Source organism: Buceros rhinoceros, unplaced genomic scaffold, assembly GCF_000710305.1.
Source record: "Buceros rhinoceros silvestris isolate BGI_N320 unplaced genomic scaffold, ASM71030v1 scaffold23639, whole genome shotgun sequence".
NCBI lineage: Eukaryota > Metazoa > Chordata > Aves > Bucerotiformes > Bucerotidae > Buceros > Buceros rhinoceros.
The window spans coordinates 12913-24661 of record NW_010432443.1 but is presented as its reverse complement, the minus strand read 5'-3'; the positions used below and the strand labels follow the sequence as shown (position 1 = coordinate 24661).

Below are 11749 nucleotides of genomic sequence, written 5' to 3'. Positions count from 1 at the left end.
GGAATGTGATTGCATGGCTGTGCCAAAGTCTCTCTGTCTAACGTGGCTGTATAAACGCTGCTGTGTTGCTGTTGTTCAGCTGCCTGACAAACGCACTCGCTGCTCTTGTTTGTGGCAAGAGGATTCTGAGCTTCAGTCACGTTTGTGAATCTGCTTTTAAATAGCGTTAACTTAGAAGCTTTATTAATGCAGATGATTTTTAGTTATTTTTCTGCCATAAAGTATTGCACAGTAGGTTTGTTTTCAGAACTAAAACCTGTGCTCTTTGGCCAGTCACTTCAAACAGAGAAGCACACCCAGCTCATGAGGTTTGTTTCATGTGAAGCTGGAAGTTTTCTGGAAGAGCTTCTCTGGAAAAAACCTCAGCAACAGGCAGTGTGTGAATAAGAGCTGAAGGCAAAACGCAGACCGGTGTGTTGAAACCGCTGGATCCTGCTGGCTGTGCAGTGGTTGTACGGGACACCCGAAGGTGGTAACATTACCATGACTCCCGGCACTGGTCTGTTGTCTGGCTCGGCTTGGGTCGACTCATTAGAAACACTCAGGCTTCCTGGAAGTGTTCCTTGGTGGAAGGGAGATGGAACTGCCTTTGCTGCATTACTGGCAGTGAGTCATTCCCCTCGCCATTGCCCCTGCATTCCTGGAATTCCAGTCGCTGAACTGCTCTGCAGCCCTGGGATTACACCACTTACTTATGGTCCTTCTCGCTGAGCTCAATTCATAGTTTCCTGAGCAGTTTGTGCAAACTTTGATTAGGTGAAACCTGTTCTGAAGATGTGACACATTCAGAGGCTCTAGATTTCCAGCAGGATCCCTTTCCTGCCTCTGAGTTTTCTTGCCCTTGCAGGTGAGACTGTGAGGCTGTGAGGTGTAACCCCTGCTGGTGGAGTCCCGTCCTGTCCCCAGCAGCTCTTGCTGGCAGCAGACCTTGTCTTCCCTGGATCTGTGTGTGCTGGCGGATCCCCAGCCTGCTATCGTCTGTTTTCTTTAAACAATTAACATTGCTTCTCTCTCTTTACTTTCCATGCTGAAGTTGCACACTCAAGAGTAGAGGGAGAGAGGAGGAGGACATGTGAGCTGTAGCTTCAGTTAATAGGGGTGGGTTTGCACTCCTCTCCGCGTTAGCAGGAGAAATGTTGGTTGATGCCGCTGTGAGCTACTTGGTGAATAAAGTCTCATCTTTTCAGTCATCTTTTTATCAATGACCCCTCATTTCACTGAAGAATTAGACCTGCCTGTGTAACATAGTAGAATCTCACTGCAAAATTTCTGTAGTGAAGTTGTCCCGTTACAGTAAGACTGAAGCACAGCTGCCAATATTTCCCAACCAGCCTGAAGCACGTGCTGTGGAAGGGGTGGAACGAGGCGATCGTTTGTGCCCGGCACAAAGGGTGCTGTGGGTTGCTGAGGAGTCCCTGGCAGAGGTGCACCCCACTCCGTGGGAGAGGGAGTGGGGCTGGGGCCAAACTGACCTGCAGCATCTCACTGTCACTTGTACGGCCTTAGCTGCAGGATTGCACAAACGTGGCTGAGTGCTGGGCAAAGCATCTTTTGTCTTTGTGTTTGTGCTTTTTCTTATTTTGCCTGCTTGTCTGTTGTCCTGATTTTGCCAATTCAGCCCTGAAACTGAAATAATCTCACAGGCAAAGCTTGGAAAGAATGGTGAGTCTTAGTAACAGAAGAGAAAGCAGCGTGAAATACTGAGAGGAAAAAAAAACTTCGTGAATTCTTTCAGGTGTATCAAGGGAAGCTTGAGGTGTAAGTAGGGGCAAGCAGAGAAAAATACTGATGATGCAAAACAACTAGTTTTATGTCAGAGACACTTAATTCTGCCCATCAGTGTTTCTCATCTCGCTTTTTTGCTCTCTCAGGTTGCCAAAGCTCTATACAGCACATGTGGGGGGATAAGGAAGAGATGGGTTTTTCCCTTCCCTCAGGTAATTTCTAAAATAAAAATAAAAAAAAAAACCCACCCCACAACTGACTTCTTTTGTGTTTTGTTTTCTACAGGTTATTCTTGTACAGGTAAACCCAGGAGAAACATTTACCATTACAACTGAGGATGGACACATTCAATGCATTCAAGGTAAAAGGAAAACTGGAGCTCTGAACCCAAACCTTTTGATCCCGCAGGTACCACAGAACTGCTGCTGGTGTTGGTTTCTGTCAGGTGGGGTTTTATACATCCTGCGGTGTAATAAATCAGATTTTTTCAGTTTGTACTTGAAGCACTGGGGAATTGCTGGGATTCCCTGCATCTCCATGGCTTTGCTGCTACTTTATACCACAGGGTTTGTGGTGATCCTGGAATAACTGTCTTCTCTGGATCTGCACCCATGCATTTCCACGGGATTTGGCCCACCCTGGCGTAAAGAACTCTTACTAGTGGCTGTGCGCCCTTGCTTTGCTGTGAGGTGGTGGTGGGAGCAGCTGCTGCTCTGGGGAGGCATCGCAGCCCTCGAGGGGGTGTGTGCCTCAAACTGCTTTCACCTTCCGGGTAAGTGACACAACTGCACATCGCAGTCGGGTCAAAATACCTCCTGCTCAGTCAAGTTGAATTTATCAGCGCTTCCATTCGGAGGATATTTTTCACCATTTCCAATGATATTATATAAAGTGTGTCCATTCCGCTTTCATCAAATCCCTGACAGGAATATTTTCTTCCAGATTGATGTGAAAAATAGTAAATCCTTATTTAAAAAAAAATAGAGAGTTGTGGCCCAGCTGTCGGCATTATTGTGGTGCCAGTGTTGTTGCTACAGGCTTTTATCTGTCACAAAATACGAACTAAAAGTGATCTGTGCTGGTATTTGTACCGTTACAGAAGTGCTGCTGGCCCCGTGAGCATCGTGTTTGGGATAAATCTAATCTGTGCTTTTTGTAGCAGCTGCGCTCGCGTTTAGCAATATCCTCTCCAATTCTGGATGCTTCCCAAAAGTTATTAAATCGTACTCAGTGTGTATTTTGTGGAAGTGAGTTACCCGTCGGTGACGTACGTCGCAGTATTTTTCTGGATGGAAACCTGGTCACTTTTTTGATGGTTTAAACTCGCAGTCCTGATGGTGGAAGTTTCTCTCCTAAGTGCCTTTTTAACTGGGTAGTTCAAGCCTTGCGTCTAAACCGACTTGTCTGGAAGTAGTTCCATAAATACGGAGCACTGGATGCGGTTGCTGGCTGTGTGGGCACCAAAGCGAGCCACCACCTTTGGAAAAAGGGTGTCTCGAGTCTGTGAAAGCCTTGTTTGTTAACCAGTGGCTCCTTGTCACTCCTCAGGTCCAGCCCACGTCCCGATGATGTCACCAAACGGTTCTATGCCGCCTATATTTGTGCCTCCCGGTTACGTATCTCAGGTAAACTCGGCTTGGTTCTTGCTTCCCCGTTGGCAGTGGGTGTGGCTCCCTGATGATAAGGCTCCTCATTGTTTTACCTGGAACAGCTCTTGAAAGCACTGCTCGTGATCTTTCCATCGCTCTTATCGACTCTTTAACTTTACTCTGGGCCCTATCACCTTCTGCTCGCTGGGTGATATTTGATGTAGTGTTTGGGGAGGGGTTGAATATTACTGCTGGGCAGTCAGTAAAAGAGTAGATGGCTCGGGATGGGCTGCCTGTGGAGCTCCTTACCAGGATCCACATCTCAGTCAGTCCTCAGGCCTGTGTTGAGGGTGAAAGCCACTGCAGACTAAAACTATGTGAAAGCCTTACTGTAGTAGTGTGTCCCTTCTACCCGCAACTGTGCCATGTGTTCTTGTTAATGCAGACATAAAACAGAGTTAACTGAGCCGTCCAGACCTGCGGTGAGTTTTGCTGGTGGCTGTTACAGCCTGTGTTACGACATTAGGCAATGTATTGTAGCTCAAGGGGTGGATTTAGTTCCATTGACGAACCAAAAAGCCCCCTGTGTTGTTTCTGGAACGAAGTGTGTTCAGGGTAAGCTTAATCTGAAGTGACTTCTCCCTGTGATTATTTTTTCCTTCCACTTCAAGTCTGTTAAGACTTTCTAGTGGTACAGCTGGCTGCGAGCTCGACTCACAGCCAAGCCTTGTCACAGCACTTTGTGAGCGGACACGTTCTGGTTCCCTGCAGAATAGAAATTGCTCGTTACTTTGCTCTGTCTTTTGCTGAGGAGCTTTTCAAAATGTCCTTCTGGCATAAGCAGTAGTTCAACATCCGCAATGCCTTTTCGGCCAACCAGGAAACGCTCGGTGACTTCATACAGCCAAACTAAATATGCTGAGAGAGAGGTTCCTGAAGGCACAACCAGGATGAAACCAGGCCTGCTTTTGTGGAAGGGCTGTCTTTAAATGCCTGAAAATAAAAGTGGTGAATGTTTTTAGTAACAGCAGGCTACATAAATAATTCTGAAGTGTCCGTTTGCCTTTAATACTGGACATTTTTCTATATTGATTCTTTTTTCCAATTACATTGTTTGTACCTCTTGAATTTTCTTGTGAGGGAGAAAACAATTGATTTGTTGTCTGCCTTTAAATAGGGTTTCATACAGACTAGTCTGAGTCAGAATTGTCATGAGATCCAGTCTGAATTTTATGCCAGGGAACTTCTGAACTGTGGCAGAAGAACCAAACTGAAATGCGACCAGATGATTTCTCTGTTGGTCGACTTGGAAGCCTTTGACCCCGTCAGAACTGTAGGTGCTGAAAACCTAATCCCTCCGGCAAACAAAATGGGCTGTAACCACAGGATGGATAGAAATCAGCACAGATGTCCCCTGTACCGTGAACCCCACCTGGAGAAGGGGCCCTGCAGACCTCAGCCTCTGCTTGTCTGTTCCAGGTGTCTCAAAGATGAGACTAAACTGGGCGTTGGTTTTTGTTCAGTGTGTCTTTCTGCGACTCCTGCTCTGGCTAACTTTTTGACCTCGTGGTCTAAACCCAGTGTTCTGTCCGAAGTCTCAAAGGTGTAGAGAAGTGTTATTGTATAAAACCTTTGCGTACTTTAAATTCACTGTAGGAAAAGCAGATGTTAGACTCCAGAAGCAGCCTGCGTACTGCCAGTGTAGGACTCAATGCTGACCTACACGTGCTCTGTCTTGGCATCTTTTTATCCTGGAGCTCAGGTGCCCAGGCAGGTTCCTTCTCTGAATTCCCGTAGCCTGTGGCAAACATGCAATATTTGGATGTTTGCGTTGGGCTGGGTCACAGGACAAGAGAGCAGAGCTGACTCGGAACACCCTGCACCTGCCGCCGGCCAGGAGCGAGTACCCAGACAGGCAGCACAGCTAGGACAGCGTGTGGGGACCACAGCGTACCATCCCGCTGTCACTTGGGGTGTGGTCAGAGGCAGTTCTTTGGACGGGGAATTACACCCTGATCAATTCACTTGGCTTGTTTAAAGGAATTTATACATTACTCATAAATAATAGACTGCTTGGCACTTTGGTGTGGGAGGCTCAGCCTCGTAAAACCAACTGCCTCAAACTCCACTTTCTTCCAGTAACGTATGCTGGGTTTCCACTGGAATCCATTTTGGTGTGTATATCCCTGACTGGGTACGAACCTCAGCCCAGAGGTTCTGCATTAAATGTACAATATTTATAAGACCATTATTGGACTAACTGTTGATTTTTTTATCTTGCGTGGCAGGTGGTGGAAGAAAATGGAGTTCGTAAAGTGGTGGTGCTGCCCCACTCAGCTGAATTCCATCCTTCCATGCATCCTCCGCCTCCTCCTCCTCCTCCCCACGTGCCACATTACATGCATCACCACCACGCTTTGCTCCCCCACCCGCCTCACCCAGTGTACCCGCCGGTTCCTGGGACGGGAGAGCTGCCGCCACAGTTCATTCACCAGCATCCCCCACCACACGTCTTTCAGGAACAAGGTGAGGGTGCAGGCGATGTGTACATCCACGAGGCAACCTTTCACTCGGGGTGTCTCAACTGAGACAGCCCGGTTCTGTCAGTGGCGCTTCCACATGTTTCAGTGGTGCTGGTGGTAGCTATCGGACTCCTGAGCCTTCTCTGTGTTTCTGGGCTATCTTTATGCTTGTGACGAGGTGTGGTGGAGCCTGGTCTGAAGGCACCTTGCATGTGCAGAGCATGATTGTGTGAGGCTTAAGCCTTCTGTGGTTCTGCTTTTAAGGCTTTAATGCAAAAGCAGTAACTTTGAAGTGTTCTAGTACCGTGTATGTTTTTCATGGATCCTGTTGTTACTGTAGTGCCACGGTCATTGCTTCAGCCTTCCTTTGCTGGCTCTTGTCACAGCCTTGGCATGCAGTTTTTGAAAACACTTTTAATTTGCAAGTCCTGGTTTTACTGTTGTCATTTGTCTAACTTAAAGCATTTCTCAGATGTCAAAGAAATGGTACCAAATAATGAAACAGGTTCACCTTTCCAAGTAGAACCTCGTTCTCATGGACGGACAAACTTCATTCCGCGAGATGAAAGGAGTCTCAAAATGCAAGAACACCTGAAGAAAAGGCTAAAAGACAGACAGGCTAGTGGCCATACTAACAACAAACTGAACAGTCCTCCCTCTTCACCACACAAAGCCGTGAATTCCGCCAATGCAACGATTCAGAATGGAAACGGAAAGGGACAGCAAGGGGCGGCAGGAGCACTAAAGCAGAAGCAGCTCGGAAAAACAAAGGCCAGTCCAGATGCAGAGGTGGGAGGTAGGTTGCACTGGAAGGGTTGAAATAAGGTCGATTGGTCTGTGACAGGTGCTGTAAATTCATGGCAAAATAGTTCCTGAAAAAGCTGAATTTGGAAATTTCTTTGGCTGTTTAGGAGTGTAAAGAAAGCAAAGCCTGGTATACTGCTTGTTGTGTTCAGGTGTTTCTTCATCTAGAAATCCGAGTGATATCAAGTTTGCTCATTGGAGATTTATCAAATAAGATTTTCAGGAAGACCTAATTTTAAGCCTTTTGTTCACTCCTGTGCCTTTTCTGACCATGCACTGACCAGTATTCCAGCTGAGGGAGACCTGCAGGTACTTGCTGGAAAGACTTCTGGCATCATTCTTTGCGGTACTTTTCAGATAACCAGGAGTCACTGAAAACTTGAGGAAATAGGAAGGTTATCGACTGTCCGTACGAGCTGCTCCTTGGTCAGTTGTCATTGAGTATTTGCTCGGAGGAGTGGTTGAGCTGTTCAGTAGCTCTTTCCTTGCATACACTAAAATACCTTGTGTATGATATCTTTGTCTTTCCTGTTGGCTTGAAACGGTGTCGCTGGCACACAGGGAGTTCCTTACTGTGATTCCTTAAAGGATTTGTGCATCTTTCAGTGTTTGGTCCGTGTGTCTTCAGAGGTCCCGTTAGGCTGCAAGGGCTAGTCCTCACCTGGGTCACTGTTGTATTTAACTCCTGGGTTAGAGAAATGAAAAGAGAAGCCTGACTTTGTATCTTAGGCAGTGAGTAGAGGTGGAAGCTTTTATCCGCTTTGTATCAAAGGTGGAAAATATGCTTGTTTTTTGGAAATAAAAATTATGTAATAAAAAAAATACATATATAACTTTAAAAATACGGGTTTATTGGAAGAGGAAGAAAAGGTTTCTGTTTGCAGGCAGAATAATACTGTGAATTGTTGGCCACGGACAACGTAAAGGCAGGACTCAGTTTACAGATGTCCCCCCTTTGGTACCTGTAGGGATTTTTGGTGTGCAGTTTTGATCAGCTGCTTCCAAATGATGCCCAGACCAAGTGTTCCGCAGCAGAGCTGCGAGGAAGGAGCATACCCTAGAGAGAGAGGTCTTAATGTCTGTTTTAACCCCTTTCATTTGGGGAGGAATGTTTTTGTGTTGTCAAAGAAAACCCCTTTATGCTCAGACGAGGAAGAGATACCCTTTGTGCAGGATGTGCTAAAAGGGGTTTTGTAACAGTGTTAGTTTTGGATGGTTCGCGTTTCACGCAGCCAAAACAAACAGGGGAAATGAACTTTGCACAATAAGTGCTATTGTTAAACTCTTAATGAAACGAACTCCATCTTGTGGTGGCCTTTTAGTCATGGGCTGGTTTGCTCTTGGGCTTTTCGGTGATCTGGTTTGTATTTGAAATTGCAGACTCTGACACGGAACCCAAGAGATGTGATATTCACTTGAGCATTGGCAAGCCTGTCGTAAGTATTAGCCTTAAATACCATTATTTGCTTTCTATAAAATAACACGTGTCTCATTGCTCTCTCTTTCTTCTTAATGGTTCGTTTTTATTGCTAATGTATTTTAGTTGTCAGTTGGTAGCTGGGAAAGGGCAGCTGTGCTGTGGAAAGCCACTGGTTCTCACTGCCCGGAACTGGCTGGCTCCTTTCCCCGGTCTGTACGCAGAGCATCTGTCCCCATTGACGTTGTCTAGTGTACGTGAGGGCGTTGGGACCTTGCAAACCTGCCAAGCTGGCGGAAATCTGTCCTCTCTGGGAACCATCCTGCCTGCAGCATAGAGGATCTGATGATATTGGGACTAGAATTTACAAAACCAGATCATCTTTTCGTTTAGAAATTGGAGCAAATATTTAAGTATTTACAGAGACTTCCTTAGGAAGCTGGAGTTTGACGCTGGTATAACTGGCTGAAGGCTGAAGCCACACTGGTATTGGTGGTCTCGGGATGCCTAGGGAATCTCTGCTTTGCGTGGCCTGGGCAGTAAGTGTGGGCTGTGTTCTTCCGCTCCTGCTTTCTAGCTGCTCTCTTTACGGTAGTATTTTGTCATTGCTGCTTCTGACACCTGCACTCCATGCTAACAGAAGGCTGCGTTGACTTTGTCAGAGAAAATTAAGCAGCAAAAAACTGAGACCAAAAATGGTAGCTGTGAGCATTTAGAGCCTCTTGCTATCCTGTAGCTTAGCGGTTAAACACTTTGAGAGGGAGTTGCAGTAGAGTTGGGAAGTCTGACTGCGCCTAAACGTAGCTCTGCTGTCAGTGTTCGTGACTCCAAATCTGAACGTTTGCTCCACTAGTGCAGGTGAAATAGAAACGTCCTCTTCATCCGCTGAGGCAGTGGAGGGTGTCTGTACGTCTGTGTGGTGTTTGGAGGGAAATCTTTTCGTATGGTACTACAGAAATGGAAAGAGGAAATAATCTAAATGCAAATAATGACTCAATATTTCCACTACAAAGGTTAAGAATTCCTCCAGTGAGGAGCTTCATAGGTGAACTAGTGACACCATGTTATTGACTAATATACCTTTTATTACGGAAAGCAAACTTACTTGCATTATTTATGCTTTTAATAGGTTTCTGATATACAAGCAAGATCAGCCGTTCTGTCCTGGAATCTCCCAGTTAGTTCACAGAATGGAGAGAGCCATAGTCATAGTCCAGCAGCATTTACATTTGAAGTAGCAATATCCAACAGTGGTAAAAATGGAAAATTTAAATCTGTCTATGTGTAAGTTTAGTTTCTTCATTTAAGCGCAATACCGATGTTTAAAAACATTAACCAACCTGCAGTCTCTCGATCAGGAGCTGTTTGTTGACTTGCAGACCTACCTACTTCCCCTGAAATAAATTTTAAGTAATATCACTAAGAGTTACCTGGACAATGGAAAATCTGAAAATTAAATGCACTCCCTGGCTTTGCTTTTCAATAAGCTTTTATCCCTTCAGCTGTAAGGAAGAGCTGTAACGCTTCTTCTTTTCTCCCTTTTCACAGCGGGGAAGAATTAACAATTACACTCCCTGATCTCAGACCAGCAACTGATTATCATGCCAGGTACGTTTCTGGGAATGAAATGCTTCATGCTTTTGTTGGTCCATCAATTACAAAGTTATTGTGCCTTTGTGAAGAAGGTGCGATCACGAACAGCTTCGGGAGTATTCTGCTAAAATATCGTAGCTATGGACACTGCTGTTGCCACCTGAATTCCCACTTGTCTTCTGATTTCATTAATGTCACCTCATTTTTCCCCCTGCTTTCCCCTCTGTCTCTCCATGTTTCTTAAATACAAACTTTTCACTATTGGTGGTCTTTTGGAACAAGATTGGACTTGGTGAGAGACTGTCGTAGGCTGAAGGCAGTACTAAATAAAATAATTTAGCCTTGACCATGGATTTGCAAGTCTGAGTTATCAGTGTGACTGTTAGGGGTCTAAACTGCAGGCCCCTGGCACTGCAGGCAGAGAGGTGGAAACTGGTTGAAATGGGGAGAAGTCAGATGCTGTGGTACAAGGGAACAGGCCGTGGTGTTCAGGAATTGCCACACGGAGTAAATAAGCTTTGCTGGAGAAGGTGTTGAACTGACAAGCTGGTCAAACCAGTGAGGAGAACACTGTGACCCAGTAGCAGAAGAGAGCTGGGGCACAGGAGGACACAAGTTCCAGGAGTTACTGAAGCAAACTCCTATTGTTAAACTGCCAAGGAGCTCTGAGCGTGTTAACACACGGGGCACAGCCCTGCTTGCACAGCATGTGCTTGGGTCCTGGTGTTGCTTTCCAAGCAGAGCAGCTTGCTTTTACCTCTAAATCCTTTGGGAAGATGGACAGTGCTGGTGAAACATCGGTCAAGTCACTGCTCTGCATAAGCAGCCGTAAATGAGCACCTGTAGTTCATCACCAAACCATCTCTGCCGTGACAGATGGTAGTTGTAAAGCGAATGGAGGTGCCAGGGGGAGTCCGCAGCAGCAGCAGCGAGCGCGCCTCTGTGATCTCCATCGCACCACCCTGGCAGCATGCCCCACCTGCTGAGCACAGAGCGGGTGGCAGTGCTGCTGGTGATGGGTCCCATCAGTTACCGAGACCCATAAACTCGCTTTTTCCTGTTTCTTCCTGAATGAAAAGCCATGAAGTCGTTGGCTTTTGGAATCCATGATCTGAAGGAAGAGGGATTGGGCGCTTGGTTTCCTGTAGCATGAGCAGGCTGGTCTCACTGCTGTACCTGCTGCTTGGGGTTAAATGCATTTCTAAAGCTGGCAGCTCGTCCCTTAAACTCTCGGGTGCTGAAGCGACAGCAGCATCATTAACTGTCCTTTGTTCAGAGTTTCAGCAACCAGCAGTTCCATAAAAGAATCCATTTCGGAACTGGTGAGTTTCACCACGGAGAGCTGTGAGCCAGACTGCCCAGCTGCGCCGAAGCTCGTCAACAGGACCAAGACCAGCCTGAGCTTGCAGTGGAAGGTAGGGAGGCTGCCGGCTCCGCTGCCGCGCCGGTCATTTACCGTCTGCTTTAGGTGTTGCTTTTCAGGTTGCTTAACTAAGAGTGATAGCTGAAATCATGGTCGTTTGTTCCTCTTCCCTTTAATCTGGTTTACAAATACATACAGCATCAGTGCAGGAATTAAACTCGTGCAAAGACCTGCTGGTTTTTCCGCTTTCTAACTCACGTTACTGAGTCCGTGCCCACAGGAGGGTTTCAGATTATCCCGAGTGTGGTGTCTGTGGAGGGAGAGGGCAGTTCTGTGCCTCCTGCAGATTCCTCTCAGCCCTATACTAAATGCTTTGCTTTAGAAAGCAGTTGGATTCCGTTATATTCAATTGTTAAAATGAGTTTTTAATGTGCAAGAAATATTTACAGAAGTCCAACTGTTTGATTTTAACTTATTTCATTGTTCCTTTATTTTCAGTCCTCGAATGACAATGGTTCCAAAATAACCAATTTTCTTTTGGAATGGGATGAGGTAAGACCTTTTCTAGTGCAAAACAAAATCATAATGACATCTGTAGACCAATTATACTTAAAAATACCTCTTGCTTAGGGACATCAGCTATTTTCAGTGCATCTGTCCAGCCCAGTTTAAAGGGACAAGCCGATTAAAAAGCTGGAATGCAGTGGCTGGGGGGGGCGCCCGGCGGGAAGACAAA

At 46.1% G+C, this 11749-nt stretch overlaps 1 protein-coding gene across 1 annotated transcript in view; it reads left to right on the top strand.

Moving 5' to 3' along the window:
• LOC104500185 (fibronectin type-III domain-containing protein 3a-like) overlaps nucleotides 1-11749 on the top strand; it is a 22384-nt gene that overhangs the window by 1769 nt on the left and 8866 nt on the right. Inside the window, exons 2-10 of the mRNA XM_010143789.1 lie at nucleotides 2011-2086; nucleotides 3274-3350; nucleotides 5603-5840; nucleotides 6360-6632; nucleotides 8021-8076; nucleotides 9187-9341; nucleotides 9606-9665; nucleotides 10927-11065; nucleotides 11512-11565. Coding sequence (XP_010142091.1) covers nucleotides 2011-2086; nucleotides 3274-3350; nucleotides 5603-5840; nucleotides 6360-6632; nucleotides 8021-8076; nucleotides 9187-9341; nucleotides 9606-9665; nucleotides 10927-11065; nucleotides 11512-11565 — 1128 coding nt within the window. The remainder of the gene's footprint in view (nucleotides 1-2010; nucleotides 2087-3273; nucleotides 3351-5602; nucleotides 5841-6359; nucleotides 6633-8020; nucleotides 8077-9186; nucleotides 9342-9605; nucleotides 9666-10926; nucleotides 11066-11511; nucleotides 11566-11749) is intronic.